The sequence below is a fragment of the Plectropomus leopardus genome, chromosome 11, assembly GCF_026936395.1.
Source record: "Plectropomus leopardus strain MGB_pleo_1.0 chromosome 11, ASM2693639v1, whole genome shotgun sequence".
In the NCBI taxonomy this organism is placed as follows: Eukaryota; Metazoa; Chordata; class Actinopteri; order Perciformes; family Serranidae; genus Plectropomus; species Plectropomus leopardus.
The window spans coordinates 1,208,222-1,227,957 of NC_142186.1; the positions used below are offsets into that span (position 1 = coordinate 1,208,222).

General features: G+C 41.4%; 1 protein-coding gene across 1 annotated transcript; it reads left to right on the forward strand.

Moving 5' to 3' along the window:
• The first annotated feature begins 5,080 nt into the window (after positions 1 to 5,080).
• On the forward strand, positions 5,081 to 19,266 carry fbl (fibrillarin rRNA 2'-O-methyltransferase). Its single transcript, XM_042490412.2, has 9 exons — positions 5,081 to 5,229; positions 6,873 to 6,986; positions 7,267 to 7,413; positions 7,753 to 7,847; positions 8,605 to 8,775; positions 10,969 to 11,101; positions 11,919 to 12,031; positions 12,180 to 12,325; positions 18,105 to 19,266. The coding sequence occupies exons 1-9, from the start codon at positions 5,220 to 5,222 to the stop codon at positions 18,127 to 18,129; spliced, it is 954 nt and encodes a 317-aa protein (XP_042346346.2). The 5' UTR covers positions 5,081 to 5,219; the 3' UTR covers positions 18,130 to 19,266.
• Positions 19,267 to 19,736: the final 470 nt, after the last annotated feature.

The window sequence follows — 19,736 nt, forward strand, 5'->3', positions numbered from 1 at the left end:
GTTGGTGGGTGTAGAGGATTCTCCACTGGCACTTTTTTTTTTTAGATAAACAAGCTCTCGCTGCTTTATGCACTCTGGCACATTATTTACACTAAAGGTACAAAATAATTCCCAGAGTGAATCACTTCATCATCTGCTTCTGTAACAGTTTAAATAGGGGATTTATTAATTAATTAGCATTTAATTAAAATTCTTAATTAATTAATAAATCAATACCAAAATACGTAACTATAATTCATCATGCAAAATTATGAATTATGGCACATGAATTGGTATAAAGATAAAGTGGAGTAATGGGACTCAACTACAGCTATTAGGAGCAATAAGTTTACATGGAAAATTAGAGTTTAAAAACCTCAGAGCACCACCCATTAAAATAGAGAGGTTGATAGCCCAATTTACCTTATAAATTAATTTAGTCTCATAATATAAAGTTTGCTACAGAGTTCTTTTTCCAGGTGTACAGGGACCTGACATTATACACACACATACATCACAAGATCAAGTCTTTATAAATTAAAGTTTTATTAATCTACTCACTACACATCAAAACTACTCCTAGAACACTACAAATAAATGAGTTTAAGAATCAGTAGGGCTAAATGATGAAACAGTGAATACAGGAAAGACTCCAAGTGAAAAAATGACTAAATGAACAACAAACTCATAAATGAAGCAGCAATAAAATGAGGGGATGAAAACCAGTGAGGAACTGAATAAGGTGTGACATCAGGACTTGATCAGGTGCACTGAAATAGTGCAAGATGATCAAGCAGATGAAAAGTTAAGATTAAAGAAAAGTTAATGTCAAGTGTTAATCAACAGTAGAGAGGCAACTTATCCCATAAAACATTGAGAGAAAACATAAAGAAGAGGCCTGATTAGAGAATACCCCATAATCGTATTAATAACCTAGGTCTAACACTTCATATGTGTCCCTATCATTTAAGAGCATCAACCCCATAACAGCACAGGAAAGATCGTTTCACCTCCCTCAGAAGTCTCGATGCCAGGGAAACGGTTCGCTCTGGAAAGTTGCAGTGTGGCCTTTATAAGGACACTGGACGGACAGCTCGGTTACACTCCTGTGGTTCCGATGGCTGGCCTCGGCCGGTTTGAACGTTGCAAACTCGGTTTGAGTTTGATTCCTCCATCTCTCTATGAACAGCTGGATCATCTTCTGACACCACATGTGGCTGAGATGAGATCACAATGAAAGCTTATCTGGCTTCAGGTCTCATTCGAAGTCTCTCTTTGTCTCACAGTCTCTCTCGTGCAAAGTCCTCTGGTTCCAAATCGTCATTTAGAACATGTGCAGCACAGGCTGTTTCCAAAGTTCTCTCTTTCAAGGTAGATAAACAGCAGCCCAGAGCATCTCAGGGCTGCAGCACAAGCAGGCATCCCCCCTCCTCCAAAAGAGCCAAAAGACCCCAAAAGATCCAAGTCCTTCAACTTCACTTGGGTTATAATTCCTGTGAAAAAAAGGGGCGTGGTGCTTGACCGTCAAAGCGGGAAAAATACATTCCTCCTTTCTATCACTTCTACTTTTTTAACTGTCTGCATCTAATTTCTCCCTAACGTGTTTATAAAGTTCACTACAGGCCTTCAAATCTTCAATATTTTAAACCATGACGCTCTCCTCTGCTGATTGATACCAAACACTTATGAGAAAACCAAATAATTATTTGGCAGATCATTAAGTAAGGAAAATAGTATTAACCACGTTTAACAAACAAACAAAATATGTTTGAAATAAGTAAGAGTAATACTACAGCGTCAAAACACTGATATAATTTTAGGTTTTTCAAGATCCTATTTGAGTAAAGGTATAACAAGTACTAGCATCAAGATATAACAAAGTATGAAAATACTTCATATAACCAAAGGTCTATCAACAAAACCTATAACTAGAAAATCACAAATTGCATGATTGCAAAACAATATAGCATCTGTACACAACAGTGTAAAGGAAGGATAATTAAGATACAGATCGAGGAGATGCATATCAAAATGCAACTCTGTACTAAGAGTCTGTCCATTCAGTGTGCAGCACACTGCTGGCAGGGGGTTATGAAAGGTCACACCCCTCCACACACACACAGCCATAGCTTGTTTGTGAGTTTGGCCTCACCAGGTAAGCAAAGTTCCAGTTCTGTAGGTATGAGTTGTCCTCATCATCCACTACACTTCTGTGAGGACAACATTGTCCCAACAAAAAAGATTTGCTGCTTCCCCAACAATAAACCCTGGATAAGTAAGGACATTAAAGGCCTTCTCAATATGAATAAGAGGGTCTTCATGGCTAAAGACCAGGATGAGCTCAGGGCTGTCCAGAAGGAGCTAAAGAGGAAGCTGAGGGAGGCCAAGAACAGCTACAGGGAGAAGATCAAGACCAAGATGGACAGAGCAACAGTAGGGAGGTGTGGAGTGGGGTGAAAGAGATGATGGGCAGCAGCAGGCCTACACCCAGAGCTGAAGGAGACCCAGAGTTTGCTTCTGAGCTGAACTTATTTTTCAATAGGTTTGACACAATCCCCACCCCTGTGAGCTCAGACAGTGGCTCTGGATCTCCACCCTTCAACCCAGCCCCCACTCACACCTCTGCAGAAGACTCTGCTCCCCTCCCCATCATGGACCTGTCTACATCCCCCTCCCTTAACTCGCCATCAGCTCCAACAGAAAGCCCTCCCCCACCCACTCCCTTCGGACTCCCACAGCACCTCTATCACCTCTCCCTGAGGTTGATGAAGGTGCCCGACCTGTGGAAGACCTCCTGCATTGTCCCCGTACTGAAGAAACGACGTCCCAGCACTCTCACTGACTACAAACCTGTGGCACTCACATCACATGTCATGAAGACATTCGAGAAACTTGTTCTTCAGCTCTTGAGGACTCTGCTCACGGCTTTCCAGGACCCCCTACAGTTTGCATATCAGCAGCACATCAGTGTGGAGGATGTCATCATCTTCCTAACCCACATGGCCCTCACACACCTGGAGAGGCAGGGAAGCACTGTGAGAGTCATGTTTTTTGACTTCTCCAGTGCCTTTAACACCATCCAGCCCTGCCTTTGGGTACAAGCTGCTGGAGATGCAACTGCACCCCAACACCAAAGCCTGCATCCTGGACTACCTCACAAGCCGACCACAATACATCAGGGTGGACGGCTGTGTCTCTGAGGTCGTAACAAGCAACACTGGAGTACCCCAAGGAACCATTCTGGTGCCTTTCCTCTTCACCCTCTTCGCCTCAGACTTCAGATTCAACTATGGCTTATGCCACCTTCAAATGTTTCCAACGACTCCTCCATTGTTGGATGTATCAGCGACAACAACGAGGGGTAGTACAGAGGACTGATTGAGTGCTTCGTCACTTTGTGCAACAGCAACCACCTGAAGCTCAACATCAGCAAGACCAAGGAGGTGGTGGTGGACTACCTGAGAACAGGGGGCCCCCTGCCCCCGTCATCATCCAGGGAGAGGAAGTGGAGAGGGTTGACTCGTACAGGTACCTTGGGGTCCACATTGACAATAAACTGGACTGGTCTCATAACACGGACGCCCTCTTCAGGAAGGAACAGAGCAGGCCGTTCTTCCTGAGGAGACTCAGATCGTTTGGCATCGCAGCAAACTGAGGACTGGGGCGACTGTGGCTCAGAGGTGGAGCCGGTCGTCCTCTAATTGGAGGGTCAGTGGTTCAATCCCCTGCTCCTCCGGGCAACATGTCAAAGTATCCTTGGGCAAGATACTGAATCCCAAATTGCTCCATACTCCATGCTCCATGCTGCGTCATCGGCGTGTGAGTGTGTGTGAATGATTACTGAGTAGCAGGTGGCACCTTGTATAGTAGCCTCAGCCACCAGTGCGTGAATTGGTGAATATGACATGTAGCTTAAAAGCGCTTTGAGTGGTCAATTAGACTAGATTTCACCAATTATCTTCTACCAGTCTGTGATGGCCAGCGCACTCTTCTTTGCTGTGGTGTGCTGGTGGGGTGACAACAAGGCTGGTGAGGCCAGAAGGATCAATAAACTGGTTAAGAAGACCTGCTCTGTGGTGGGCCTTCATCTGGACAATCTGGAGACCGTGGCTGAGAGGAGGATCATGGACAAAATCTGGGCAGTCCTGGACAATCCCTCTCACCCTCTCCATGACGAGCTGCGGCAGATGGGCAGCTCATTCAGCCAGCGCATCATCACACCCAGGAGCCGAACTGAGTGCTTCAGGCACTCCTTTGTGCCCACCGCCATCAGACTGTATAACAGCAGGGGAGGCCACACGCTGTGATTGTACTGATACCCCCCAATCCACAATCCACGGTCAACACTGTCAATACAGACTCTGACACTTACTTTCTACACTGTATTAAATAACATGACATAACATAACATGTACTTCTGCACTTTAATATTTATTGACATTCTTCTAATACCACATCTATCCATCCTCTTCATATGCTACTTCAACTATATTGCGCCTTGTATCATAGTATACCTCGGTCTACTACTGCACACTATTTCATGATAAAAAAAATTGCACTGCTCACTATACTGTCTACACAACTGCTGCTACCATTCACACTGTGTCACCTTATAACATCACTGTCACTTTAACTTCCATCTACTGCACTGTACCTCTATTTTTTATTCGATTTGTATTCTTGTACAGTTTGCTTGTACAGTACATTGATCATTTATTTATTATATGTTATTCTATTTGTCCTTCATGCTTATCTTATCTTATCTTATCTTATCTTATCTTATCTTATCTTATCTTATCTTATCCTATCTTATCTTATCTTATCTTATCTTATCTTATCTTATCTTATCTTTTATCTTATCTTATCTTATCAGATTTGGGCCATGGGCTATATGTTGAGTATCACTGCTGTAGATCCTGGCTGGCTCATTGTCTGAATATGGTGCTATCACTGGGATAGACGTGATTCCAAAATTCTCTTAAATTATAATTCAACTAGACAAGTAGCCCTCTCCGGTGCCATAATCAATGTAATGACAAACGATTGTTGTTGGCGATATTTATCTGCACACTCCACGGCAGCAGGCGGCAGTAGCGTCCCTCTGTGCGAACACATGGCGCCTCAGTAGAAGAAGAGAGTTACCGAAGCTGTACATGTGGTCCACTGAGTAAGAGCTGCAGAGGCACAGAGGAGCGCAGAGCCAGTCCATTGCATCGATACGAAACTTTACATCAGATAACATGAGGCCAGGTACAGTACATATGATTAAGATAGTATTTTAACTGTGTATGTGTAAGTTTAGGGTGAGTTAAGCTGTCCGCGCTGTTTTTGAGGTGAAATGTGTGTGCGTATGTGTGCTCGGCCTACACCGCCATGCTGCTCGTTAAACCTCAGTAAACTGTTGTCACAGGAAATACGAGGCCGACAAGTGTGTGGACGCTTTAGCGATGTATCTGATTCGTAACATTTGCGATAAAATGTCAAATGAACGTTCGGTGAGTGAGTTAAAAGCGTTAACCTGCGGCCCCGCGCAGCCCTCACGTGTTGAGCCTCCGTCAGCAGCAGAGAAGTGGCCACGCGCTCTCCGACACAATTAGTAACATATATGCTATGTCCAATGGTTGACTGTGTTTCTAAGGTAATGAGACAGAATGAAAATGTTAAGTAAGTTTACTTTTTTGTACTCAGTGCCAGGAGGCAAAGGTTGACGATAGCTTCCGCTAACATTAGCACGAGACGGAACCTCGTGTATTTGTGTTAAATATCGGAGCCTGCAGGTCTGGGTTCCACACATGGTTCCACACATGGTTCCACACATGGTTCCACACATGGTTCCACACCGTCACGGATCAAAGATGTGTGTCACATCTTCTATCATTATACACCTATTGGATCACTCCAGGGCCGTGGATGTACGTAAAACTTTCTTCGTATTTCGGGTGATGCGGACATTTTTTTTGAAAACGCAATAGCACAGAAGACTTTAACCCTTTCAAATCAGCTGCGACATCACATTTCTTGTGCTACTTTCAGACACCTTTCATAAAGTAGATTAACCTGTGAACCCTGAGCAAATTGGGGCTATGTCGTTTAAAAAAAAACATGGGAAAAGCTACCTGGTAAGAAATGTTATATAAATTTCAAGAAATAAGAAGACTTAGAAAATAATTTTCAAAAGCTAAGGAAATCGTTCAGTGAAAAAATATATTTAAAATGATCAGAAAGTTATTTTAGGAAAATAACAATAACGAAAACTGACTGATCATAGTCCATTTCAGACTATATATCCCCCTAAAGACTACACACTGGAGCTTTACATGTACCTTGCACAGTTTTTCACCAGCAGTGGAGATTTTTTTGAAGGACTCGGCAATTCATTGAATTAAAAAAAAAATAGAGTTTTGGCTTCCTATTAGTATTGGAAGCACGGTGTGCTCACTGTTGCCAAATTGACTTCTTCATCACCACCAGGTTTAGCAACTTTCCTTGTCACTTATACAAACCATCAGGGAAGAGGCTGGAAATCCATCCTCATACAGTTTATTGTTATTCATTCCCATGCATACTGTTCAGAGTAAGCCCCTTTGTGTACTGTTATAAATATTTAATTCATCTTTTTACAGAGAATTTTTTTAATGTTCATTATAAAGTTCATGAAATCCAAGTTTGTTTTTAAATTTCCGTAAATGCATAATGTTCCCAAAAGTCCGTGAGTGATTATGTAAAATAATTGTGTTCTCTTGTATTGACCTAAATAATTGTAATTGTGACTTTGCATAATCAAGCAGCCCTGTTTTAAAGAGGTGCACAGTAGCTCTGCCAGCTTCATGTGTCAGCTCTGTTGGTATTCTGTATCCTGCTCATGCTCACTTTTATCTGTGTTTGTCTTTCAGGGTTCAGTCCTCGTGGGGACAGAGGAGGAAGAGGACGAGGGGGAGGTAGAGGAGGATTCGGTGACAGGGGAGGATTCAGAGGAGGAGGAGGAGGAGGATTCAGAGGAGGAAGAGGTGAGAGTAGCAACTATTGTAACTATCGTGCCATGTGTTCTGCATGAACATTACTGTAGTTCAAATCAAATGAGGCATTAAAACAGCCTTTCCAAGCAATTCAGAACATAAGACGTTTTTCATAAAGAACCCAAATACTACCGGAGCTGTATTTATAGCAAATGCATTTCCTTTATGAACATAATATATTTGAATTCTAACCTCCAATTAAAGCATGAGTGGCTCTGTGTCACCACAGAACAGACCCCGGCTGCTCTATTAAAACGTGTCTGTTTTTCAGGTGGTGGATTCAAATCTCCAGATCGTGGAGGATTTCGGGGCCGAGGGGGCGGCCGAGGCACCCCTCGAGGCAGAGGAGGGAGGGGTGGCGGCAGAGGAGGCTTTGGGGGAGGGAAGAAGGTCTTGGTAGAGCCACACAGACATGAAGGTTTGTGTTAGCATTGTTTTGTCATGATGTGTGCTGGATCCCTGTGGGTGGTTTGGTTACATGCTGAGATTTGTTGCTCTGACTTTCATTCCAGCCCAGTTTTTCCATTAACAGTTTATTTTGTTCAGTGGCAGCCTACTAATGTAGATGCAAAATGGTGTAGTATAAAACCAAGAGAAAGCATCCATCCACCTTTAGAGTAACTGCAGGCACACTGAGAAAAAGTCATGGCATGTAGTTGCATTGTTTTTTGTCTGTCGCACTATATTCATCAGTAATAGTTAACAGACTCAGATGGTGTGTTGAGTAGACACTGACCCGTGTGTTTGTGTCTGTCAGGAGTGTTCATCTGCAGAGGGAAGGAGGATGCCCTGGTGACCAAGAACATGGTGGTGGGAGAGTCCGTGTACGGGGAGAAGAGGATCAGTGTGGAGGTAAGTTAAGAGTTAACAGCAGCTCAAGGCAAATTTCCATTACAGATTTGTGCAAAATTTAAGCAGTATTTTTGAAATATTGCTAAAACACAATTGTGAGATGACTGTTTTACTGAGTGATGTTCTCCAACTTCTTCTCTGGCAATAATGTTCCAAGAAGCATGGTGATGGATGTTCAAAACATCAGCAGCTTTATTTCTATTGCAGCCACCACACTAGCTGTCATTATTTCCAATCCAAGGCCACGTAGGCGTGTTATGGGGCCACAAAGTGACTCCCTTATACGTGGGAGTGGCCATGTATGAAGGATTTCTGGGAGGTGATAGTCCACGATTTGAGGGAGCCAGTTCCTACTGACAAGCACATAGCCATAGCATCATGTGACATAGAAAAGCCATTTTCCATTCCATTTTGCTGAATATGGCTTTTTCAAATCATCTGAAATACCATCTTATGCGAGTGTAAACCCTTTTTTCAAAATTGACATGTTTCCGTTAGGGGTGTTTTTAAGTTAGCAGTTTCAGTTGGCTCAATTTGAGGGTTAATGGAAACTCGTCTACAGTGATCACATTGAAGACGTTGTCACACAACGGGTGAATTATCTGTCTGTCAAGTTCTTTATTGTCAAGTGCACACCAGTACCACAGTGTGTCCAATATAGAAACACCTCTGCAGTCAGGAAGAGTCCACAGCTGTGGTCTTCAGTGTTATGGACAGACTTTGTCAAATTATTTTTAATTGTTCTCTCACCTGTCAGGAAGGAGAGGCTAAGATTGAATACAGAGCCTGGAATCCATTCCGCTCCAAGCTGGCAGCAGCCATTTTGGGAGGAGTCGACCAGATCCACATCAAACCCGGAGCGAAGGTCATGTACCTGGGAGCTGCTTCTGGAACCACAGTGTCCCACGTCTCTGACATTGTTGGACCTGTGAGTACAACACTCTGTCAGTGCATTTCAAAGGTTGAAATTATTGAATTATTGGTCTAATACAAACCAACACCACACATGTGGCCGAGCCTCAAGTATTTTCCTGGAACTGTAAACTGTAGTTTTACAATATGAATGTATATGGTGTACCTGTACCCTTTATTAGCTGCTTTTACACAGAGATGGTGCTATTGAGCTGTCCCTTCTTTATATCTTCTTCGCATGTCTACACAGAAGCAAACAATGGCGACAGCATTCTACTAAGCTGTGTGATCATACACTGCATCGTTGCAGTCTGCAATCAAAAGAGGCATGACGGCCCTGACGAGTAACACAGCAGCGTCTGTGACATATAATATACACGTCTGCGGAGCTTTCTAAACAATAACAAAGGCAAAATGTGTCAATCACGGTAATTTGCCTTCTCTGTTATATATATGGCGGCTGATGTTGTCCTCTGCTTGGAGGGTAGGGAGTTCCTGAATATCGTTATTTTCCTGGTTTTAGGACATTTACATAGAGCTGAGAGATAAATCGATTTTATCAAACAATTCAAATTTCTGCTTTAGGACAATTTAAAAGTGAAAATCTAGATTTTCTCTCACCACTGTCTTTGGGCTTCCGTAGTTCACAGTGGGCTGCACCCTTCCCCCGCACTTACCTCTTTGAGATACACACGCACACATGACAACACGAATGACAGTGAAGAGTATATTCCCAAGAAAGGCTCCTTCTCTTCAGTCTTTTGGAACTGATTCGGTTTTGCAGTGTCAGATCTTGAACAAACCACAGTCTGCTGCAAAGTTTTTTAAAGTCTGTTATAACTAAAGGCAGCAGTATGTCAGCTTCATTTCAACATCTCAAACAGAGGTTGCAGCCAAGTGGGAGAAATGTGTCCCCGAGATGCACAAGATGGCATCAGCCCACAAACAGCCAGAAAAAAACAGCCGACATTAGTAGAACCGTTTTCTGGTTGTGTCCCGTATGACAGGAAAGCTGCCCGATGCAGAGCTGTTACTGAGTCAGTCGCACTGCATATTACTAAAGATACGGTGTCCATATATACAGCGGAAAAGCCTGCAGGCTTATCCACATGCTAAAAACTATCCTCCCCAGCTACAGTATGTGCTACCAGCCGCCCCGCCTCATCTGTACAACTGAACATGTGAAAAGATTTCAGAGAGCTGGAGGGGATGCGGTTTGACTCCACTACAACAGACCTGTGGTCCACTCAGTTTAACACAAACAACAGCATTATTTGTTAACATGAAACTCATGATGCATGACGGCTGTATGATTTCAGGATTGATCATTTTCAATACTCCACTGTTTCAACTGCAAAACGGTCTAATATGCAAAATTGTGCAATATGCAATACTGACTTGAAGCCCTCTACATTTTTCAGTTTACCTTTCTTAATTTTTATTGTTAAAATTAAAGCAAAACTTGTTTTGAGTAATTTTTTTGTTATTCGTAGTTTGTTTTAAGAGGTGAAAAAAATGAATAAAATTGTATATAGAGTTTGGTTGAAAAAAAAATTGGAGGTCTTATTTGATACCGCACCAACCACAAATTTACTACCGTTGTTCCTTTTTTATATTAGCAACTAGTTGCTAACAGCTGCTTTTTTAAAAATCTCCTGCGTTTTGGTCACCAACATGATTCATAATCAAACATCACATTCCCATCCATGGTCACATCTTTCCAGCTTTAGGTTTTACATAGACCTTGTTACTGTGCTGTTAATGTCTCTGGTCCCAGCTCAGAGGTGAGACCAGTCTGGGTCCCTTTCCGTGATCCAACATTATATATAGAAGGGCGAGGCGGCATAGGAGCGTGATGTTTCCCCCTTGCGCAGGCAGTGTGAATGTAGCCAACATTTGACATGTGCAAATAAGATGTGTGTTAATTTGCCATAATCCTTTAAATACAGCCATAGAGAGCTGAGCAAAAAAACCAGAAGCTCAGTGTTCCACTTATCTATCGCTCTGTGCCGAACAATCTAAAGTAGACTAAACAGAAAGTAAAAATGCACAATTGAACCTTAATGTGACATTAAGCTGAGCCTCACCTTAGTTAAACCACGACTTTATGTTTCTTACCTGAGGGGAAGTGAAAAATAATTTCCGCGTGATTTGTTTACAGGGACCCTTTCTGTTTAAAGGTAATGTTGAAGTGTCCTGTGTGTTACAGGAAGGGCTGGTGTACGCTGTGGAGTTTTCTCATCGGTCAGGTCGCGATCTTCTCAATGTGGCAAAGAAGCGCACAAACATCATTCCAATCATTGAAGATGCTCGCCACCCACACAAATATCGCATGCTGGTTGGTAGGTAGTCCTGAGCCGCAGTATGAACACCACACAGGTCGGCAGAGGACATTTCAACCTCTTTTACAGCAACAGTCCTGCACCTAATTTTTAAAATTTCTACCTAAAAAAATTGGTTCAGAACCTCAAAAAATGGTTCTCACTCAGCTAAAACCAAAAACTAGCTGGTCGTTTTTGACCTGAAGTGTTATCTGTGACGACATCAGTGAACATGTTATATTCTTCAGTTTGGAGAGAGACGATGGAGAAGTCAAGTGAGAATATCATTTTTTTTTAAAAAAATGCTCGTGCAGTGGTCTCATTAATAGCTGGTTTATGCTTGTTTTTTGGGGGAAAACAATTATCTGTAATAACAGAACAAAAGCTGGCAGGTAATTGGTGTAATCTACAATCATGCGTATTGTTTATTACTGTTGTACATCGTGCAACACCTTTTATCGATTATGCACCCCTGATTGCAATGGCTCCACTCAAGACTGGTGAAAATGCAGGCTGGTTCACTAGATTGCACCAAGGTTCCAAGAATCCCAAATGGAACTGGATCAAAATTTGAACTAATTTGATGGAAAAGGGATGTTATTAAAGTTGTAATTGTGAGTAGCAGTCTGCTCTGAACAAATGACTAAACCATGAATCCAGTATGACCCAGTAACCTACATAATGCACACTTGAACTCACTGTTAACATCATCTTTGTCATGTAGCTTGACAAATTTGCATATTGTTGAGAATGTCAGTGTAGAAAAACAGTGCAGTCCTTGGGCTCTTCTCCAACATGAAGTCAAATGTCCACATGGTAACAGTGTGTCCCTCTGCAGGTATGGTGGATGTTATTTTTGCTGATGTTGCCCAGCCTGACCAGACAAGGATTGTTGCTTTGAACGCTCACAACTTCCTGAAGAATGGAGGACACTTTGTTATCTCCATCAAGGTACAGTGATGAGCGCCTCTGCCCTTCAGCCTTCAGTGTACTTACAAGTGCCAAGTCCAGTTATGTGACTATTTGTGACTAGTTTTCTCAGTTTTTACTGTGAATATTGTGAGTGGTGTAGACCCTGACGTGTGTTGTTCTACTTTAGGCTAACTGCATAGACTCGACGGCGGCTGCAGAGGCAGTGTTTGCCTCAGAAGTGAAGAAGATGAGTGCTGAGAACATGAAACCTCAGGAACAGCTCACACTGGAGCCTTATGAGAGAGACCACGCTGTGGTGGTTGGTGTTTACAGGTAAGCCACCATCACACTGCTCTCCCTGACTGCCTCATATGAGGTGTTTCATAAACAACTGCAGTGTTTTAGTGAATACAGACAGAAATAATGACCCAATATGAAGAAAGCTTAAGCAGTATTACGGTATACCAGGGTATTAAGAAATCCTGAAGGTATGTAGTGCACAGCATGCACCGCCAGGGCTCAGTCTGCGGTCTCTAAAGGTGGAACAGGCAGCTGAGGTGAAAGAAACAGCTACACCTAGTGGTTGAGGGAGAAGTTACAGGACTGTAAACAGCTGACAAAGAGCGACTGTGGGGAATAACAGCAAGTTTTATATCTAACTTGGTAAATTAAGGATTTATTAGGACCAAACTTGAGCTGATGATCATGGAACAGTGGACTTACTAAATGCATTACTATTAAGTGTAGTGCCATGCACTAAACCTGCCATATACCATATATGGTGGGGAAATTAATTTTTCATAATGTTTTCTTAAAAGGGATATAGCTTATTAGTGAACATCAGTATAAAATACAAATGTAAATATGCTGGAGTTCGCAGGACTGCTAATTTACATCCGTAGTCCCTTGGCAGCTAACAGACAATAGAAATAAGAAAAAGAAAGAGAAAAACAAAACAATTCATAAAGAGGAAAAGGTGCATTAACAGTAGCAATGTAAACTATATGGCATAAAATTTGCAGGAAGATATAAAACACGAGATAACGCCAAACGCCTAAGAGGAAAAAAACAAACTGACTGAATAAGTATTTACCCCTGTCACGATGCCACATCTACAGGGCTTTTACACACACATAAGCTGGCTTTGCTTGACTGGGTTTGACTCAGCGCGCCGGCTCAGTGCGGAAGAGATTTGCGTCCCCATTCCAACAGGGCTACCTGTCTGAAGTTGTGTCTTTAACTGATGATAGCTTGTCTTTAGTTTTGAAGTTTAAAATCAGCAGGCGGAGCCTCAGCTGAAAGTCCTCCAATATTTTGTTGCCAGTGTTCTTTCCATCACACAGCAGGCAGGTGGAAGAAGGTGAGACGTTTGCAGAGGTGCAGTCAGGGCCTGCTGTCTGTAACATCTCACTGTGGCTGTTTCTGCTCTGACTCTCCTCCCAGTGGAATTTGTAGATGTGTTTTTGTTGAAGAAAAGCTGCTAATAAAATTCTGCTAATTTGGTGAAAAATACATTTAGTTTCCTGCAGATTCTTTACATAAAAGTCTTGTTATTTGGTTATGTAAAACTTATTATTGTTAAGCAGCAAAATAAGCAACTGTTGTGTTTTCATCATCAGTAACATAACAGACTCCTGTATGGTGGAAAGCAAACATGCAACAGTGAAATAAAGCATATATCTCAGTGTTTGTACGAACCTGACCAAACCAAACAGTCATTTGGAAGCTACAGAAGTACTGAGAGCTGAATATGCAGAGACTTTCCAAACTTTTCTCTCCCTGGTCTCCTGCACAGAAAGGAGTTGCCACACTTTTTTTTTTAAGGGTGGTCATCGGGGCTTGGCTGAGTTTGACGGGATGTCACAGCTACCCACTTGGAGGAGGTCAGGTGTGCTTTTGGCCTGACTCCAGAGATGGTCCATCTGGAGTGCAGCTCGGCACAAGTTGCTGCGTTTTAACTGACAATAAAATGTAAATATGGGTCTATTCCCTGGTAGCTTTTTGCCTCGCTGACTGAAACTTTGTTGCAGCGATTTGTGTTTCCTTTGTCAATTTTAACATGCAATGCCTTGCCCGAGATGGACCCTCTTCGCAGGAGGTCCAAAACGGTACAAAACCACCTCCAAGCCGATATTGGTGATGTCTCGCTGACCGCAACCAACCCCTGACAAACCCCTGCACCCACTGAAAAAAGCGTTTGTTTTATAAGACTCCAGACTCCACTCACCTCTGTCTGTGCAGGAGAACAGAGAGAAGAGTGTATTCAGCTCTTAGGACTTTTGTAGCTTCTAAGTGAATCTCTTGCTTTCATGTTTGCTGCTGAAAACACAACATTGCTTTATTTTGCAACTTTACAATAAACACTTTTACGTAACAAAATAATGGGAGACTTTTGTTATGAAGTATCCATAGGAAATGAAGAGTGTATCACAATTAGTGGCAATTTGTCAGAGGCTTTTCTTTCATTTATTTTTTTATTAGTTAAAAATAGACTACTGATACCACAAGGAGGAAAGTGAAAGCTGAAGAGCAGCAGACAACAGCTCACCTCCAACAGGTAAACCTCTGTAGCCTGCCTGCTGTGTAATGGAAAAACACATGAAACAGCTGGGAACATTAGCCCACTTAAATGTCATCACTTTAGACAAGCCCTCATCAGTTAAGACACACCTTCAAGCGGGTAGCCCTGTTTTAATGAATACGCAAATCCCTGCAGAGTTAGGCTGACGGGCCAAGCCAAGCCATCCCATGACAGTCAAAAAATGGCGGTGGAAGCAGTAGGACTGGGCAAGATGACTGAAAAATAGTATCAGGATATTTTTAGGCTATATCACAATACACCATATAAATATTTTGATGTTTTGAAATCTCTAAATTATTGTAAACTACTAAAATAAATAAGTAAATTAATTACAGTTACAAATGAAGTAGCTACTGCCATAAAATGAAGTTAGATAAACTACTGTTTGTTGGCATGGAATGAGCTGTGCCTTGAAAAACTGTCCTCTGTCTTCTTTGAGCTATTGTTATAATAAAGTTTAACAAAATACTGCTATATTGTTTAATAAAGAATAACGTTAAAGTACTGTTTATAGTAAAGTTAAATTACGTATAGTTATAATTAAATAAATCAAAGCGGAACCCATGGTGCATTTATGCAAGGACCCGTCTTGTCTTTGGCCGAAAGGGTTAATGTTTTTGCTGTGGACTTGAAGCTTCCCGTCAACAGTTGGATGTTAGCGTTAGCAGGAAGTAAAACTGTAATGGCAGTATGAGGATTCATAAGCTGCGAGCTGGAGACAAACTTAAGATTGCAGAGATGCAAAAATTTGATTTCCAAGTGGCACTGCTGCTTCGTGGCTACAGAATGTGACTAAACAGTCATGATCGGAGCTCTGCAGTTAAAAAAAGGCACATAGCCTCATCTGCTCACAGTACTGCCACCAACACTCGTTAAGTTAGACTGTTACTGGAAGTCTGTTTAACCTGATGATTTATTCTTTGTGAGCTGGAAACAAACTAACAGCTCTCCAGTTCATAGACTTATAGTATTTGCAAGTCATAGTGGTGCTTCATGGTCGCAAAATGTGACTAGTGTGGAGCTCTGCAAAAGCCCTGCTGTGTTTGTTTGTTTGGCCTGTGGCTAACAAAACAAGATTTTTGCAATAAAGTCATTTTATACATCACAAGTGGAACAAGCTACATGGTTTGACTTGAGGTCTAAATTACCAGTGGAAAAGCCCTATTTAATAATCACTGGTGCAGCCAACCAAGTAAAACAGAGATGATCTGTTTAAAAAAAAAAAAAAAAAAAAAAAAAAAAAAACAGTTGATGATCAGCTGATATCATACATCAGGGCTTCTATGTGTAAACTTGGACGGAAATGCAGCATAAAATTTCAACTATGAATGTCTGCCACAGAAGATCTATATTAACCTGTGCAATCTCTAGACAGGTCTTTCCAAAAGTATATTGTCATCTTTTTATCCCACCCTAGCTTTTTTCTTTTTTCTGTTTTCCCTCATTTTGCCTATAAGAAATGCCAACAAGAATTTGCAAGGGACAGTTTTAGTTGACTAAATCTAATTTTTAAAAAAAAAAATTGGATTCTATTCCAGCTAGAGCTGAATCCAGCAGCACTGTCCTGCATCCAGCTGCTGCGTTAACTCCAGCTCCATCTGGTGGACTGCTGGAAAGCTACATTTTCACCACATATCATACACATGACTTCTGTCAAACAGCTCATTTTACTTGACAGTGCAGCAGCATAGTGTGACTATAGGACACAACCTGTGCTGTCAGGCTATTATGGAAATGATAGTAATAGTTCAGCACAGTCCAGTTGTTATATGACTCTTGTGGAGTTTTAAGATCGGGCTGCATTCATCAAAATAGCAACATACTACACACTAATGTTAGAATAATCCATGACAAATCCCTTTTAAAAAATTCAAATATAGACCTCCATAAGCACCTGTGGATACAGGTGAGGCTGGAGCTGAGGCTCTGCCTGTAGGCTCATTTTGCTTTTTTACTCTCTGACCATTATTTTCATGGTTTGGACCACAATTTCAGTCAGTTATGGCAACATAGTACAAATGTTACAATTCTTGATTAATCAGTGGATTATTTCCTGGATCAGTCGATTAGCGGGTATTGAGCAGTCATGAAAACCCCGGAAAAACCCTTGTAAATTATAATTTCCAGTCCTGGAAAAGTTGTGGAAAACTAAATAATACCCTGAAAGTTTTGGAAAAGTCATGGAATTTTATTTCACAAACCTGTGTGATAACACATGATGTGTTCAAAGATAGTCAGAAATTTTAAAACACAACAATTTGTTTTTACAATTTCTGGCTCTGATAAGTGGTGTCATTTTTGGTGAACTTTAAACAAAACATGCCTTCCTAACCTACATGCATGTTTTTAAAAAAAAAAAAAAAAAAATCACAAATCAAAACCAGATTTTAATCAAATAAAAAAAGCTGTTGTATAGTAATGAAAAAGAACAGATTAGGAGTATGAGTGGTGGTTTGTATGGTATTTAAAATTTGCCCCCAGAGTCATGGAAAAGTCCTGGAAATGTATTGATGAAAGCGTGGATGAACCTTTGATTGTTTTTTGGTCACTAAAATGTCAGGAATGGTGAGAAAATCCATCAGTGTGTCCCAATACTCAAGATGGCGTCCTCTAATGTCATGTTTCGCCCTCAACCAAAAGATATGCAGTTTACTGTCATAGAAGAGGAAATAAACTAGAAAATAGTCCCATTTAAGAAGCAGGAAGTTTGACTTTTTTTCTCTCTTTAAAAATTACCCCAACACGGGATGCCGGATAGCTCAGTGGGTAGAGCGTTATGTACAAAGGCAGTGCCCTCGCTGGCCCTTTGCTGCATGTTATTCCTTTCAGCCTTACACTATGTCCTGTCAAATTACGGCAGAAGCCATAAAAAATCTTAAACAAAAAAACCCTACTCCAGAGAATTATCAAATTAATAGCTGAACATGTATCAATCAGTCGTTGCAGCTCCACATAGTGCTCAAAGTAAATTACAAGGATGTGTGAAAGAAAGTGACATAATTACCTCATTTGGCAAAAAAAACAAAAAAAAACAAAACAACTGCAAGCACACCCACAATGTTACTAATAAGCTTTCATTGTAAATTTGGGGGGGTGTTTACAGTGGATGGTTTGGTGATTCATTTTACTGTTCACTTTTGTGTTTCCTTCCAAAGAAGTTTGACCAAACTTTGGGTTGCACTGTCTGCTACTGCAGTTGTACAGTATCTGCAGGGAACCTGCAGTAGTAGTTTGGCAGTGTGAGGTGGTGTAAAAACCAGGCTGTGGGTGCAGTGACCTGTGTTGGGATGAAAATCAACAGGCAGCAAGTTGCTCATGAATATGGTGAATTTAGGACAAGAGAACAGACAGGAATAAATGGGTCACGGTCCTGCTCCAGAGCCCCCCCCTCTCACTACTAATGTTTCCACAGTTGAGTTATGGTGACAGGTTGACACGTACATCCCAAACCGCAGCAGTCAGCTGGACATATATAGTGCCCACTCTCTCTCATACATTGTGCTAACATGCTGATTTCCTCTCTGTCCTCAGACCTCCACCTAAACAGAAGAAATGAGGAGCAGAAGACGACTCAGGGATTACCATGTTCAACTACCATCTACTTTTTGTACTTTCAGTCTTGTCCATTGCCCTCCTCTCCAGCTCCGCCTGCGTGTCATGAAATCATGACTAGCAATCAGGGTAACAGTCGGCTGGTTTTCTTTTTCTCTTAATCCCCTGACAGTAAACTGACCAAACAACCAGCTGCTGGAGACTTAATTGGGAGAAGACTCCAAAACAGTTGGGGGCCATTTCATCCACAGGTTGTCATCTGAGTTGGTTAGTTATGTTTCAGCCATGTTAACATCTGTTATACACAAGTGATGCATATATCCAAGTGATTGTCAGCTCTGTATTTCTGTGCATCCACACACCAAAAAGAAAGAAAAGAAATGAGTGATTAAGAGAAAAATGTCCAGCCTCGTCTCACATGTTCTCAGCCTTAAAGTGAGCTGTGAGGGTTCTTTTTTAGTTCACATGCCTTTTTTGTGAACAAGTTACTTTGTACCCCGAGGAGTACTTCAGATGAGAAACTGCTCATGTACAAAGCTTTATTCAAAAATGTGCATGCAGTTATGCATGTTTAAAGAACTATGACGTGATTTAATTTTGGCTCCAGTGAAGTTTTTTTTGTTTGGCAAGTACTTTTATTTCAATATTTTATTGTTTTTCTGTGCTCCTGATCCTTTTCTTAGTGGATGAAATTTTTTCATGTGTTTTTCTGGTCCCCTGTTCCTGACTTTCTTTATCAGGGTGCTTGTTTAAGATGGCACCGTCCCACACCAGCCGGGACACCCCAACTATATCCACACACCATCAGCTTCAGATGGCTTGTATTTTAAATGTATAGTAAGTTATCTGTTGGGACTTCTGTTCAGTAAAATATACTTTTTTAATGCTTTGTGTACTCTGTACAATACCCACACTTTGTGGGTACGGAAGCCTTGATGCTGATCTGTTTAGTGGTGAGCTGGTAAACTTGACCCTGTGTGTACAGACATATATAGATGGTGACTTTTTCACTGACTTGTAACTTGATAGTAGTATAGGTTTTGTGTTGGCAGAATATATACCAAAATGGTTGTAATTTGCAAATGATGTCTGTTTTTGACATAACTGAAACTTTGTTTTAATAAAATGTTTATGATTCTTGTTTTTGGTTGTAATATTTGAATAACTTCTTAAAGCTGTCAACATAAGAAGGACATGTACACATACTTTTTACATTTTAACAAAAAACCCAGCTTGTTAAAAAGCACTGAAAGTCTCCCTTTTGCAAGTGACAGGTCAGGTGGTCCATATGTAAGTGCAGCACTATTATCTCCACATAAGATAATGGCTAAATAGGCTGCTGCTGTCAGTCAAACCGAAGTTTAGATTTCAATGCATGGTTACAGTTATCTGATTTGGGGGAGACAGAGCTGAGGCTGACACTGAGTTGGCTCGAGAAGTTAGTATTTAAATGTCAGTTAAAATCAACCAGCTTACTCGCGCCAGAGCTGCCACTTCATATATTCGGTGCGTGCACACAAATGCTGCATGTGAGTTCGGATAAGTCAATTACTACATGAAAGCAAAGACAAACTGGCGACTTTTGGAAGTTACTTGTGTGACTGTCCGCGG